Source organism: Phyllopteryx taeniolatus, chromosome 17 (genome assembly GCF_024500385.1).
Source record: "Phyllopteryx taeniolatus isolate TA_2022b chromosome 17, UOR_Ptae_1.2, whole genome shotgun sequence".
Taxonomy (NCBI): Eukaryota; Metazoa; Chordata; class Actinopteri; order Syngnathiformes; family Syngnathidae; genus Phyllopteryx; species Phyllopteryx taeniolatus.
This window is the reverse complement of record NC_084518.1, coordinates 11,641,003-11,657,827: the sequence shown is the minus strand read 5'-3', so window position 1 is coordinate 11,657,827 and position 16,825 is coordinate 11,641,003. Positions and strand designations below refer to the sequence as shown.

At 42.8% G+C, this 16,825-nt stretch overlaps 1 protein-coding gene across 8 annotated transcripts in view; it reads right to left on the bottom strand.

The window, feature by feature from the left end:
- LOC133467296 (neurexin-2-beta-like) overlaps positions 1–16,825 on the bottom strand; it is a 199,488-nt gene that overhangs the window by 105,316 nt on the left and 77,347 nt on the right. For all 8 annotated transcript variants that reach the window (XM_061752003.1, XM_061751997.1, XM_061752001.1 and 5 more), the window contains 2 exons: positions 9,826–10,255; positions 3,444–3,827 (listed from right to left, as the gene is read on the bottom strand). In XM_061752003.1, the coding sequence (XP_061607987.1) occupies positions 3,444–3,827; positions 9,826–10,255 (814 nt within the window). The remainder of the gene's footprint in view (positions 1–3,443; positions 3,828–9,825; positions 10,256–16,825) is intronic.

The following is a 16,825-nucleotide window of genomic DNA, read 5'->3' as shown; positions in this document are numbered from 1 at the left end:
TTATCCTCTCTAGGGTCACGGGCATGCTGTGGAGCCTATCCCAGCCCTCTTTGGGCGAGAGGCAGGGTACACCCTGAACTGGTCGGCAGCCAATCGCAGGGTACATAGAAACAAACAACCATTCGCACTCACATTCAAAACTATGGGCAATTTAGAGTCTTCCATCAAGCTACCACGCATGTTTTTGGGATGTGGGAGGAAACCGGAGTGCCTGGAGAAAACCCACGCGGGCACGGGGAGAACATGCAAACTCCACACAGGCGGGGCCGGGGATTGAACCCGGGTCCACAGAACTGTGAGGCTGACGCTCTAACCAGTCGACCACCGTGCTGCCTAACATAATGTAGTAGTACATGAATTAGGGAGGTGCACTGTATATTGTATTGGAGAGGCATGGCATTCAATTTACAATGTCCTTGATTGATTGTGGTGGTATTAATAATAAATAAACAAGTTCAAATTCAGAGTAATAATCTATTAATTTTCTAGTTGAAACATCCATCCATTTTCTGAGCCGCTTCTCCTCACTAGGGTCGCGGGCCTGCTGGAGCCTATCCCAGCTGTCATCGGGCAGGAGGCGGGGTACACCCTGAACTGGTTGCCAGCCAATCGCAGGGCACATACAAACAAACAACCATTCGCACTCACAGTCACACCTACGGGCAATTTAGAGTCTCCAATTAATGCATGTCTTTGTGATGTGGGAGGAAACCAGAGTGCCCGGAGAAAACCCACGCAGGCACGGGGAGAACATGCAAACTCCACACAGGCGGGGATTGAACCCCGGTCCTCAGAACTGTGAGGCTGACGCTCTAACCAGTCGTCCACCGTGCTGCCCCAGTTGAAACAATGGAATAAAATCATATTCAAACAAAAGAGACTTTGTATTCAAATGCACCAACAATCATTAGTGTAATTATAGCATACAGTAAGTCCATCCATTTTCTATGTACTTGGTCTCATTCCAGTCACGTGCAAGCTGGAGAACTGTCCCACCAGAGCAGGAAACATCATAGTACTGTTTTGCAATGTTTACAATTGATTTTTTCTTACATCTAACAGAAATCCCAAATTCAGCATCTTAAGAAATAGATATAGTTGAAACCATAAACGCTTGTTTATTATTTGTTGGAGGCTAAATCATTGTGTCTCTTTGGAGGGGATGAAATGACGGCATTTTGGGAAATACAGTAGATGGCATTGTAAGCCTCCTCCACTGTTTACAGATGGTTTTACAAACTGAACGTTGATGACCTTTCTCGCTCCTCTTTCAAAGCATTCGTCTTGATTCTAAATAATTTCTAATAACAACACAGGCTAAACTGACAACATAAAAACTTGTCTCTCAGTTGAGATGCATCACTTCAACATACTTTCTTCACACCAATTATTACGTTCCTAAGCTATGTCACCAACTTGTGGGATCTCAAGAGTGTTAGAGAAACAGGAATAAAATAAAAAATAACTTAAATAGGTGAAGTTCTAAGCAAATAGCTGAGGAATGGTTCACCAGAAACAAACCACGAGTATGTGAATTGGTGAATAGTGAAACCACGAATGGGCAAACCTTGTGCTAAAACACTGTGCTAAAATAAATCTCTACAATATTATGTATTCTTTATTGAGATGAACACATATGCTGCATTTAAGACTGCTTGGAAGTAGGCTAGGAAGTAGAATTATTCCAGTCAGTCCTTACAAGATCTGACATTAGTGGAGATACAGTAAAACATCCATCCATCCATTCATCCATTTTCTGAGCCGCTTATCCTCACTAGGGTCGCGGGCGTGCTGGAGCCTATGCCAGCTATCATCAGGCAGGAGGCGGGGTACACCTTGCCAGTCAATCGCGGGGCACATACAAACAAACAACCATTCGCACTCACATTCACACCTACGGGCAATTTAGAGTCTTCAATCAACCTACCACGCGTGTTTTTGGGATGGGGGAGGAAACCGGAGTACACGGAGAAAACCCACGGAGGCACGGAGAGAACATGCAAACTCCACACAGGCGGGACCGGGGATTGAACCCCGGTCCTCAGAAATGTGAGGCATACGCTCTAACCAGTCGTCCACATATATATAAAAAAGTAAATATCCATCCATCCATTTTCAACACCGCTTATCCTGGTTAGGGTCGCAGGACGCTGGAGCCTATCCCAGCTGACTTCGGGCGAAAGGCGGACTACACCCTGAACTGGTCGCCAGTCAGTCGCAGGGCACATATAGACACGGACAACCTATAAGTAAATAAATAAATAAAAAAAATGAAAATAAAAAAAAAGGCAGATGCTTGTTTGTAGACGGTTGCCAGTCCTGACATACTGCATATACAATATACAGTACATATTTTAGCAGGGCGGCACGGTGGCCGACTGGTTAGAGCGTCAGCCTCACAGTTCTGAGGACCCGGGTTCAATCCCCGGCCCCGCCTGTGTGGAGTTTGCATGTTCTCCCCGTGCCTGCATGGGTTTTCTCCGGGCACTCCGGTTTCCTCCCACATCCCAAAAAACATGCATTCATTGGAGACTCTAAATTGCCCGTAGGCATGACTGTGTGTGCGAATGGTTGTTTGTTCCTATGTGCCCTGCGATTGGCTGGCAACCAGTTCAGGGTGTACCCCGCCTTCTGCCCGATGATAGCTGGGATAGGCTCCAGCACGCCCGCGACCCTAGTGAGGAGAAGCGGCTCAGAAAATGGATGGATGGATATTTTAGCAGCCTAAAACATTTTAAGTTGAACAAATTACTTCATGCAGAGATATAGCACTACACCTACACACAATGTGTTCACATTTGACAAACATCGTTTGATGTCAGAACTTGTGAGCTCTAAGTGGGATATCTTTTTTTCTTCTCAGAAGTCTTGAATGCAGCATAGGAAATGCTGACTTGGTCTGAAATTTCCAAGTTGCGCGTTTTCTGAAATGCAGCACGAGAATCTTTTTCGGCAAGAGATGCGGTAAACCCTTGACTGGTTGCCGGGCACATATAGATAAAAAAGCATTTACACCTATGGTCAATTTGGAGTATTCAAATAACCTAGCATGCAGGTTTTTGAAATGTGGGAGGAAGCCGGAGTACACAAAGAAAACCCACGCAAGCACGGGAAGAAAATATAAACTTCACACAGGAACACCAGAACAGAGATTCTAACCCAGAACCTCTGAGCTGTGAGGCAGCTCACATGATCAGATGACCAGAAATCAACAAAGTCAGCTACAATGCTCGTATAGATTATTTTTCTCTACATAGAAATGTTTTACTATATGGGACTCCTAGGTTTTAAGCAATGGTCTTTTTTCCTGTACATATTTATTTAATGTCACTTTCCAGCTGAGTGATGAATAAAATAGACTTCAAAGTGTGATAAAAGCTTTGTAGCGGTATTTTTTGCTTACTTATTCATCCATCCATGCATCCTCTCTCAGAGGCTCATACCTTTCTCACAGTTGGGCCCCAGGTAGCCCGTGCCATTACAGTCGCAAATGTGTCGGTTCCACCCCTCCTTGCAGTGCCCGCCATTGGCACACGTGTCTCGGCCACACCTGACATGAGTCTCCCTGGTGCACAGGCTGCTGACGCCCGCGGCGCCCTGAACCTCGCTCAGTCTCCACAGGTTGCGGCTCTGGCCGTCAATAAAGAGGTCCCGGACGCAGCCCACATATCCGAGGCCCAGGGAGGCGGTCCACACCTCTGGAGGGAGCATCAGACCTTGGCGGTCGTCGGGAAGACCCCCCAGATATATGTCCCCGTTCAGGTCAAGGATCTCGCTGCCCTCGTTGGCAGAAAACGGGATGCTCTTGCTGTTCACCGAAATAAAGCCTGCAGGGACGGAACCACAGCGGGTGAGTCAACCTGCACTTATGCAACATTTTACATGTGGGAAATAACGACAGGTGTGTGTGGGCTGCGGTAAGCAAGAAAGAAACGTGGGATTGAGGAAGTGGGCACTCGTCTTTGCTCTTTTTTCTCAAGTGTAAATAAAGAAACTGTTCTTCCAGGCCTCAAGAGGATCCACATTAAATATTCCTCTCAGACGTGATGAAGTTGTAATGATTATATTTGGAATTTGACTGAATTGGAAGCAGTGAGAAATACATACATACATACTGTATATACAGTATATTTTCACATACACACACATAGAATGACCTTGTCTCAATTTTAGCACAAATTTACTTATTGTGAAATCTGGGCTCGTTTTTTTTTTTTTTTACACAAAGCTATTATTCTGCTGTATGAATGACAACAAGGGGATAAAGAGGATAATTTTACCTTAGTGAGTGGATAAATACTGGAAGAACATTTAATAGTTCTGCCTGTCACTATATCTCACTGGCCTAGATAGATAAACAAATATACATTATTTATAGTAAATAAATGCTCATTTTTGTACAAAAATTTATATTTAATGAAAAAATATTAAGTGACATGGGATAATTTCCCACATCACACCTAATGAACTATCACGGCACACGATGGTTGGGAATCACTGCTGTATGACAATAGCATGTACACTTTATAGGCCAATACTTCTGCCTCTACAAAGATAATGCTCAATTTTGATTGAATTTGTCAGAGAGCTATTAATTTAACAACAATAAATAAATAAATAAAAATAAATAAATAAATAATAGTTAATACAGTAGTTTATTATTGTGGTTGTGGATTGTAGTGGTATACCATTTTACTGCATCATACTGAGAGCAGTTGCACATATTTTGGTTGCCTAATTTAACTCTGTAAGGTGTGAAAAATACAAGACACAACTCTTAGTATATACAGTAATACACTGCAGTTCTACACCACTGAAAATTACGAGATGACAACCACTAAAACTAACATATCAAATAAATACCCTTCAGTGACAGGTTCAAAACTGAGCATTGTATTGTCTTTATTTAGGCAGAATGTTTACTCCTATGTCGAGACTCAATTTTTACAGGTTGCGTTATTACCCATGCCAGGAAGCATATATTATGGGTAGATATTCGTTTAAGGTTATTGACACTGATTTTTGATGATAATCCACACATCCACAAAAAAATATAGATTCTACCCAATCGCATCCAATTTGAATAACATTTCCTCGGAGGATGCAGGTCAGATGCTGTCAAGTTACAAACTAAATTGAATCGTCCTGTTTGCGCTTTTGTTATAGCTCTGTCACCTGAATGAAAAGGTGTATCCACATGCCCAAATGAAGAAAACCTTGTGGATGTGGATACACCTTTTCATCCTTTTAGGTATTCAGTTGACAAAGGTTAAGAGCTTTGGTGGTGATTATCCCTTTGTAAAGTGAGAAGTTTTGTTACAGCTTTTGTATTGGATCTCATTAGGTTCATGCAGGTGTCCTAATGATATGAGAAATTGTATATATATATATATAATACACACACACGCCACACACACTGGGTACGGAAAGTTTTCAGACCCCCGTACATTTTTCACTCTTTGTTATATTGCAGCCATTTGTTAAAATCATTTAAGTTCTTTTTTTTCCTCATTATTGTACACACAGCAGAGACTAAGAATACCCGCTTCTGTCAAAATGATGGATGGCCTATGACGTCATCAGTTGGCAGCGTCCCAGCACACATTCGCAATGACGGCACATCCGGTGCGCCAATGATGTCACATCGGGTCAAACACAAAATGACGTCAACTTCCGGGCCACGTGTCCCCAATAACGTCACATCTGGTAAAAACAAAACGATGGCACATCCGGTCAAAACAAAATGACGTCACATCCGGTGAAAACAAAGTGAGATCATGTTTCCTGGCGTTTTTGTCACATAACATCATGTTGGGGGTCATCTGTATGAACAAAGGAAATCATTAGGTGTCATATCGGCACCAAAAAAGGTCATTTATGATCATACCTGCGAATATGATCCCTTCCGGCCCCGTCACGCGTCGAAGGTTGGGTGTGACCGAGCCCCACGGCTTGCAAAAAATGAGGTCATCACGTGACTTGTGCACGTGACATGGGATGTTTGAGATGTTAGTGGTCATGTCCAGAGGTCACAGAGCATTGGCAAAGAATGGGGATACTCAACGTGACTTGTACACATGACATGGGGTGTGTGAGATGTTTGAGGGTCATGTCCAGACGTTACAACCCCGCACCTGTAGAGAATGAGACACTCACGTGGCTTCAGCAGGTGACATGGGGTTTCTGAGATGTTAGAAGATCTGAAAAAATAGTATTTAGCCAAGAACATGTGTTTTCTCTGACCAATGGTTTGTGCGAAACGCTGAGCGGAACATCAGCCTGGGAAATCCCCTTTTGTGCAAATGGGAACAAGCCCAGACATGTTCTCAAGGTTCTTATCAAAAAACATGTCCAGGTGTAAACCATAAACATGTCAGTTTTACATTTCGCGTGGGAGTTTCCGAGACTGATCAAAAAACATGCCCAGACATGTTTTCGTTTTTCGAAAACATGCCTGAAACGATGTATCTTTTGGGATTCATCCAACTATCTTCACTCTGTTAGGACGGGGGTCTCCTTTTGTATGTGTATGCGTGATCCAGGAGTCTTCTCGTTTTCTATTGTAAAATGTTGTACCGTATAGGAACAAGATGTTTGAGGTATCTAGTTAAGATACATTACAGAGTTTAAATTATAGTTTATTTTCATGAAGCAAGTGTCTTTTTTAATTTCACAAACAGCAGTACTCAGGATCTCTGAACTTTGTCTAAAAAGATGACAGAGATGAAAGTACAGTTTGACCTTGATCATATCTTCCTCCCTTGGCGGAAATGTACATTACAGAAGTGTAACCTTGAGAGATATTTCCAGACATGTTCTTGACAATTAAAATATAGATAGGTCAGATGATTCTGAAGATGTTTGAGTTTATGAGTATGACATCATAAGAGTCAAAAGACGATTCCATGGTCTAAACGTGCATCAACTATTTAGAATACGGGCAGAGATGTCGCAACTTGTTTTCATGAAGGCCATATTTCAGCATGCCATGTGTAAGCAAGCCATATATACCTAATTGATATTGATTTTCTACACACCTATAATTTTCTTATCACATAGGGCACTTCAGATTGTTTTTTGATCAGAGTCTCGGAAACTCCCACACGAAATGTAAAACTGACATGTTTATGGTTTAGATGTATTAATGTTCATCACATAATGCTTTACACCTGCGCTTGTTTTTGATAAGAGCCTTGAAAATGAGAGGATGTCCTTGAAAAAACATGTCTAGACATGTTTTCGCCTCGGAAACTCCCACACAAAATGTAAAACGGACATGTTTATGGTTTACACCTGGACATGTTTTTTGATAAGAACCTTGAGAACATGTCTGGGCTTGTTCCCATTTGCACAAAATTTGCTCAGCGTTTCGCACAACCCATTGGGCAGAGAAAACACATGTTCTTGGCTAAATAAATTTTTTTTTCAGATCTTCTAACGTCTCAGACACCCCATGTCACCTGCTGAAGCCACGTGAGTGTCCCATTCTCTACAGGTGCGGGGTTGTGACCACTGGACATGACGCTCAAACATCTCAGACACCCCATGTCACGTGTACAAGTCACGTGAGTATCCCCATTCTTTGCCAATGCTGTGTGACCTCTGGAAATGGCCCGTAACATCTCAGACATCCCATGTCACGTGCACAAGTCACGTGATGACCTCATTCTTTGCAGCTGCCTTGCTAAAAGCCGTGGGGCGCGGTCACACCCACCACCGACGCGGGACGGGGCTGGAAGGGATCATATTCACAGGTAATTTCCTTTGTTTCTACAGATGTCCCCCAACATTATGTCATGTGACAAAAATGCCAGGAAACATGTTCTCACTTTGTTTTTACCGGATGTGACGTCCTTTTGTTTTGACCGGATGCAACGTCATTTTGTTTTGACCGGATATGGTGTTATGTTGTTTTCACCGGATGTGACATCGTTTTATTTTTACCGGATGTGACATCGTTTTATTTTTACCGGATGTGACGTCATTGGGGACATGTGGCCCGGAAGGTGACGTCATTTTGTTTTGACTGGGTGTGACGTTATTGCGCACGTGCGCTGGCACGCTGCCAGCTGGTGACGTCATAGGCAATCCATCATTTTGTCATTTTGTTTTGAGCTGATGTGACGTCATTCCACATGTGCGCTGGCACGCTGCCAGCTGGTGACATCATAGGCCATCCATCATTTTGACAGAAGCGGGGTATTCTTATTCTCTCACAGCACACCATATTGACAGAAAAAAAAATAATTGTCGAAATTTCTGCTGATTTATTAAAAACGCAAAACTGAAATATCACACAGCCATAAGTATTCAGACCCTTTGCCGTGACACATATATTTAACTCGGGTTGTGTTTGATTATACTGATTGGACTGGATGAGGAAAGCCACACACCTGACCTTACAGCTCAAAGTGCATGTCAGAGCAAATGAGAATCATGAGGCCAAAGGAACTGCCTGAAGAGCAGAGATGCAGTCGGGAGATGGGCGAAAGTTCTAGAAAGTCAACCATCACTGCAGCCCTCCACCAGTCGGGGTTTTATGGCAGAGTGGCCCGAGGGAAGCATCTTCTCAGTGCAAGACACATGAAAGCCTGCATGGAGTTTGCTAAAAACACCTGAAGGACTCAAAGATGGTGAGAAATAAGATACTCTGGTCTGATGAGACCAAGATATAAATTGTTGGCCTTAATTCTAAGTGGCATGTGTGGAGAAAACCAGGCACTGCTCATCACCTGTCCAATACAGTCGCAACAGTGAAGCATGGTGGTGGCAGCATCATGCTGCGGGAGTGTTTTTCAGCTGCAGGGACAGGACGACTGGTTGCAATCGAAGAAAAGATGAATTCGGCCAAGTACAGGGATATCCTGGACAAAAACCTTCTCCAGAGTGCTCAGAACCTCAGACTGGGCCGAAGGTTCACCTTCAAAAAAGACAATGACCCTAAGCACACAGGTAAAATACTGAAGGAGTGGCTTCAGAACAACTCCGTGACTGTTTTTGAATGGCCCAGACAGAGCCTTGACCCAATTGAGCATCTCTGGAAAGACCTGAGAATGGCTGCGCACCGACGTTCTTCATCCAACCTGACAGAACTGGAGAGGATCTGCAAGGAGGAATGGCAGATGATCCCCAAATCCAGGTGTGAAAAACCTGTTGCATCATTCCCAAAAAGACACATGGCTGGATTAGCTAAAAAGGGTGCTTCTACTAAATACTGAGCAAAGGGTCTGAATACTTATGGCTGTGTGATATTTCAGTTTTTCTTTTTTAATAAATCTGCAAAAATTTCAACAATAAAAAGGTTTTTCCTGTCAATATGGGGTGCTGCGTGTACATTAATGTAGAAAAAATGAACTTAAATGATTTTAGCAAATGGCTGCAATATAACAAAAGAGTGAAAATTTTAAGGGGGTCTGAATACTTTCCGTACCCACTGTATATATATATATATATATCGAGAGAGAGAGAGAGAGAGAGAGAGAGAGAGAGAGAGGCAGATGCAAATTGCACATCACCCCGTTTAATATGGGGAACTGTTAAATTTGCCATTTGTAAAATTATTAGACAAAAAATGTCAAACAGATTATGGCAGCTAAAAATATCACTGTAATTAAAAGTCCGACTGCATATGCATGCATGTTTCACTGCAGTAGGGAAAAAATGGCAAGGACACGGCGCGGTGACTGTATCCGAGCTGGCATATGGTGACTTCACAGCTTGGAAATCTTTGTATGGGCCAGCTAAGAGCAGAGAAACACAATAACAGAAGCAGACAGAGAGCCTCTCCTGCCTCCTCACATACACATTATTAATTTTTCCCCTTACCATTGCGGCCTTTCCTCTGAAAGTCCACATGGCACCACTGGCCGTCATCAAGCCTCTTGTTGCTGGCTTTCATTTTGATGCTGCCAGAGCCCATATCCATGACAAGGTAGAGGAAACCATCCAGCAGCTCTATGGCAAAGAAGTCGGCACGAGGCTTGCTCCCAGGCAGCGCTCCCAGCAGGCTGCCGTGGCTGAACAGCAGCAGACCGCTGGGCTCCGTGGTGCGAAAGTCCAGCGATATGGTGCCTGTCTTCTTTGTGTTCCACCTGGGCAGTGTCAGGTAGGCAGACGGCGTGTCAAAGGTGACCGGCTCCAGGGCCTCCACGCTCTCGCAGCTGAACATCAAGTCGCCATGGATACTTATTTTTGGGTCCCGCTGTTCAGCCAGCCGTGACAGCTCCAGTCGGAATTCATTATTCTTGTAGACCACCTGATAAATGAGAGAGATGCCGTGGTGAGGTGACAGCTGCGCAAGGCAATCCGTCCGGCCCAAAAGTTGAGATATTACTCATCAATAAATAAAGCAATGAATACAACACAAACACATGCTTAGAATCGCAAGGATACCATCCAGACCACATTTTGGCTTGCTCAAAGATTCACAAAATCTGAACACTTAACATTCCTATGGCTCAAAAAATCCATCCATTATACAGTTTTCCATTGTCTTTCCCAACCTTCATTGAGCCAAGCCACATAATTTTACATTAGAAAAAAATTCACGACACCAAACTAAAATTTCACAAGTGGTGCCTTGAAATCGTTACGCTGATTAACTCAAAACACGAACTGAAATAATATTTTCCCATTAAAAGAAAGGGTAAAGAATATATGCCTGTGAGTATTGTTATATTCTCTGTCTGCATGTGTTACTCCACCGTTTATGTTCAAATATCCAAGTATTGTAACACTGAGACCCCAATGCTATTCATTAGGCTGTCTATAGCGTTTTTCCATGGTTTGCTTGAATTAAGCTCGTGGACTTTCGTAAGGCAAAGGTGATGTGGTTGTTTTATATACACAAGGCGTAACTCTCTTTGTTTTATGTTCAGTTTGACAGTAAACATCAATTGAGAGTGCCACGTGACAGCTTAAAGCCTCTTTTTGAAGAGTTGTTCACTATCTGCTCAACTGCTGCCTGTGAAGTGAGTTGAGTTTTTTGACACCATTTAGTGCTCGTATCTCAAAGGGAAAAAATGGCAGAGTGATGGCTCGTATCTCTGGAAAATGATGACGGGATGAGGATGATACTGCCTCAATTGAAACACAAATGTACTTTTTCAGTGTGTGTGTGTGTGTGTGTGTGTGTGTGCCATGACTTATTCTGTTGTACGAATCACGGATACCGAGGTTAATTATGTACCTTCTGTTATCTAGTGGAGGAACATTTAATTGCTCTGCCTCTTGCTATATTCTACGTCACTGGCATAGACAGATGAACAAAGATATATATTATTTTTATTAAAAACTAATTTTTGGAACCAATTAAGTGAAATTGGATAATTTCCTGCCGCAAACCTGATAGTCTCTCATGGAACACTAATGTGCCGCAGCACAGTGCTTGGTAATCACTGGTATATACTGTATATAGAGTATTATATATTACACTGACGAGTGAATTACCTTATTCTATTCTCACGCAGTAAAAAGAAAGCATAAAGCGTGCAAATGTGCTGTAAATGACAATGGTAAACCACACAGCACGCACGCACACACACAGACACACACGCACACGCACACACACACACAAACACACACACACACACGCACACACACACACACACACACTCTCATTGGACACAACATTAGATACACTTGCACAATGTACAGTGTAATGTGATCTAAAACAACTTACAGTACAGTACATAAGACAATGCAGCACAGAAGATAATACTGCCTGCTTTTGATTGGACAATCAATTAATTAATTACTCAATTAATTAATTAATTGGACAATTCCATAATTATTTTTAATTCACTGGACTATTTTATACATGGCAGTGTTGTAAAACTGCACCACCACTTCTACTAATACTACTACTACTAATAATAATAATAAACTCTATGTACATAGACACATTTTGGGGTACGCTATACTGTATATTAGAGCTACAATTGGTACTTATACTACCACTAGCTCTACTACTACTACTATTACTACTACTACTACAACTACTACTACTAAACCTATTATGAGGCCTGTGTGAGTATTTACAGTAGCTGATTTAAGGGTGCACATTGGGTTTCAAAGTGAAGTAAAATAAGAAGTAGTGAGTAAGTACAGCTAGTTCAATATCTGTTTGCTTTGTAAACATCTATTTCTTTTTAAAAAGAAGAAAATATGTGCTTGGACCTTTCAAGGTCATTACACAATGCAACATTCACTAAAGAAATTTGAACATTTATAAGCATGGCTGAACTCACAAGGCAGAGGGTGGTTGATTTCTGAGCTGTGCCCTCACTATTTTTTGTTATTGATATTATAATAGCCGGCACGGTGAGCGACTGGTTAGCACATCTGCCTCACAGTTCTGGGGACCGGGGTTCAAAACCCAGCCCCGCCTGTGTGGAGTTTGCATGTTCTCCCAGTGCCTGGGTGGGTTTTCTCCGGGCACTCCGGTTTCCTCCCACAACCCAAAAACATGCGTGGTAGGTTGATTGAAGACTCTTAATTGCCCGTAGGTGTGAATGTGAGTGCGAATGGTTGTTTGTTTCTATGTGCCCTGCGATTGGCTGGCGACCGGTTCAGGGTGTACCCCGCCTTCCGCCCGAGGATAGCTGGGATAGGCTCCAGCAGCCCGCGAACCTAGTGAGGATAAGCGGTAAAGAAATTGGATGGATGGATGGATATGACAATAAGTACTGCCAGGATACTGATATACAGTATTTACAAAATATTCCGTGACTGTGTAAAATTGAAGTCAATTTAACAACACATGCCTCATGAAAGAACACATTATTTCAGCAGCATCTATTCCTCTTATGTTGTTGTTGTATTGTGGGTTGGCCTCATCAATATGCACAGCAGGGCACAAAAAAATAAAGCTTGTCTCATTTCACCCGCAGCCCGATGTGTTATCTGCCACATCACTGTGCCACCAGTCAGCGCTGGAGGTGACACACCACGCTGCACACAGGACTTACAGGCCAGCTCAAAGGGGATATGAGCCAATATCACACTTCACACTGCCTCGCTGTAACTAATTAAGCACTGAAATCAAATGGTAAAACTGACCATTTGAAAATGAGTGAAAGTCGAAGTTTTTTTTTAATAGGAAAAAATTGGGTCTTTATTAGCAGAGCATTTCCAGGTTGGTCTTACTCATAAAAAGAGTGATCACGACTGAGAAAGCTGACAAAATGTTAACTACACTCAAGGTCAAGTCAATGTCAAAGTCAGCTTTGTTGTCAAAGACCATATATTGTGTTTACATAGCTCTGTCTACAAGGTATATACAATTTTAAGAATAAGAAGATACATGCCCTGAACAACAGTTGCCTGCATATAATCCTTTCGCCCTAAAATGACAATTACCCATGCTAAAATGGTACTCAAAACGAGGGCTGTCACTATCGAATATTTGAATCGATTATTCTATCAATTATTCCATTGATTAATCAAATAATTGGGAAAAAATATATATTTTGCATTAAAGGTTATCGCACAACCCTTCCTGGAACCCCTCACCGCATCGTGGTGGAGGGTTTGCGTGTCCCATGATCCCAGGAATTAAGTTGTCTGGGGCTTTATACCACTGGCAGGGTCACCCACGGCAAACTGGTCCTAGGTGAGGGACCAGACAAAGCACGGCTAAAAGACCCCCTATGACGAGTAAAATTGAATCGTGGTTTCTCTTTCCCAGACGTGGTTCACAGGGGCCCCCCTCTCGAGCCAGACCCGGAGGAGGGGCTTGATGGCGAGCGACTGGTGGCCGGGCCTGCACCTATGGGGCCTGGCCGAGCACAGCCCGAAAAGGTAATGTGAGTTCCCCTTCCAATGGACACACCACATGTGGGAGGGGCAAAGGGGGTCGGGTGCTGTGTAAGCTGGGCGCCGGCTGAAGGCGGGGAAGTTGGTGGTCCGATCCCCGGCTACAGAAGCTGGCTCTAGGGATGTGGAACGTCACCTCTCTGGCAGGGAAGGAGCCCAAGCTGGTGTGTGAGGTCGACAAGTTCCGACTAGACATAGTCGGGCTCACTTTCACACACAGCTTGGGCTCTGGTACCAGTCCTCTCGAGAGGGGTTGACTCTCTTCCTCTCTGGAGTTGCGCACGGTGAGAGGCGCCGAGCAGGTGTGAGTATACTTATTGCTCGGCACCTGTACATTGGGGTTCATCCCGGTGGACCAGAAGGTAGCCTCCCTCTGCCTTCAGGTGGTGGGGACGGGTCCTGACTGTTGTTGGTGCATAGGCAATGTGTCGGGCACAATACGCAATCGTACTGGTTGACGTCAATGTGCGCTGTCAGACAGTTGTCGTTGATATGTCACACTACACAGAAGATAGCCAAAAAAAATCAAACATGCTCGACTTTTCATTTTGGTGTTGTAGGGCTATCATAGGGTCAAATCATTGGTCGTGGATTATGTTACACTACAATAAGTTGTGTTGTTCCCGACAAAAATGTGTCAGGTACGATCTGGAAATCGGCCACAATAGCAAATCAGGCGAATAACGAGGCTAAAATCCTGTAGTTTGATCTAGGCATAACCCATCTGACCTTGGACTTGGTCGCCAGCCAATTGCAGGGTACATTATATCTACATGAAAAACATTTACATTCACATTTAAATATATGGACGATTTAGAGTCTTCAATGAACCTAACATGCATCTTTTTGGAACGTGGGAGGAAAAAACTTGAAAAAAAAGCCAATGTAAGCACATTGAGAACATGCAAACTCCACATAAAGGTCAGAGCTGAGATGCAAAACGATGACCTCTCAACACATGAACAAACACCTGCATTGTCACCTTTCCCAAAAACGTCCTACCACAACACACTCCAAAAGCAATGTGGACCGGCTGCAATAATTTATTTATTATTTACTTTTTCTTCTTTGTTTGAACTGCATTATATTTTGAACAAAATTCTACATAATTCTCATGAGAACAGCCTCTCAAATAGCAAATTATGCTGGATCATTATCTAAATAAGCTACCAATGAATGCATTTTATTAGAGTTGAAATATATAGCGTGTAGCAGAGAAAATTATGTGACTAGCAGCCAGTGGGTGTAAAGTGGAAATGATGCCATTAACAGGCGACCGAATCAAATGTGTCACTACATGACAAAAAAAAATGGCAAAAAAAACCAAACTGTCAGAACAGTGTAAGTACACAATTAAATCAATTATGTCAATCATCTATAGTGATTCTTTTAGAGTTGTTATTGGAATGAAAAACTAGAATATGATTATGAGGACCATAAGGACATTTGGCTACAAATTGGCTTCAAAAGTTGAAGCATGAGATTAAGGATGTAATGTTGAATCTCCTGGGGTATTGTTGACCTGTCAGATGGAGACCCCACAGATAAATGTCTCTACTTGCTTGGTGCTGTGTTTGATGCAATTGTATCAAAGTGGCTTTTATTTTCCCTTTTAGCAGATGAACCTTATTATCATCTCTAAAGAGATCTATCATGGGCCATGCTCTGTCTTTTAAATGACACAAGACATTTATCCCCTAAATAAATCCTTTGTCCTTTGTGGCTTGAAACGACATACAACCCCAATTCCAATGAAGTTGGGACTTTGTGTTAAACGTGAATAAAAACAGAATACAATGATTTGCAAATCATGTTCGACCTATATTTAATTGAATACACTACAAAGACAATATATTTAATGTTCAAATTATAAAATTAATTGTTTTTAGCAAATAATCATTAACTTGGAATTTTATGGCTACGACACGTTTCAAAAAAGCTGGGACAGGGTCATTCAATAAACGTTTGGGAACTGAGGACACTAATTGTTGAAGCTTTGTAAGTGGAATTCTTTCCCATTCTTGCTTGATGTACAGCTTCAGCTGTTCTACAGTCCGGGGTCTCCATTGTCGTATTTTACGCTTCATAATGCCCCACACATTTTCAATGGGAGACAGGTCTGGACTGCAGGCAGGCCAGTCTAGTATCCGCACTCTTTTACTGTACGAAGCCACGCTGTTGTAACACGTGCAGATTGTGGTTTGGCATTGTCTTGCTGAAATAAGCAGGGGAGTCCATGAAAAAGACGTGGCTTGGATGGCAGCATATGTTTCTCCAAAACCTGTATGTACCTTTCAGCATTAATGGTGCCTTCACAGATGTGTAAGTTACCCATGCCATTGGCACTAACACAGCCCCATACGATCACAGATGCTGGCTTTTGAACTTTGCGTCCATAATAGTCCGGATGGTTCTTTTCCTCTTTGGCCCGGAGGACACGACGTCCACAATTTCCAAAAGCAATTTGAAATGTGGACTCGTCGGACCACAGAACACTTTTCCACTTTGCCTCAGTCCATCTTAGCGCTCGGGCCCAGAGAAGCCGGCGGCGTCTCTGGGTGTTGTTGATAAATGGCCTTTGCTTTGCATAGTAGAGTTTCAATTTGCACTTACAGATGTAGCGCCGAACTGCATTTAGCGACATTGGTTTTCTGAAGTGTTCCTGAGCCCATGTGGTGATACCTTTACACATTGATGTCGGTTTTTGATGCAGTGCCGCCTGAGGGATCGAAGGTCACGGACATTCAATGTTGGTTTTTGGCCTTGCCGCTTACATCCAGTGATTTCTCCAGATTCTCTGCACCTTTTGATGATATTATGGACCGTAGATGATGAAATCCCTAAATTCCTTGCAATTGTACGTTGAGAAACATTGTCATTAAACTGTTCGACTATTTTCTTACGCACTTGTTCACAAAGAGGTGAACCTCGCCCCTTCTTTGCTTGTGAATGACTGAGCAATTCAGGGAAGCTCCTTTTATACCCAGTCATGGCACCTACCTGTTCTTAA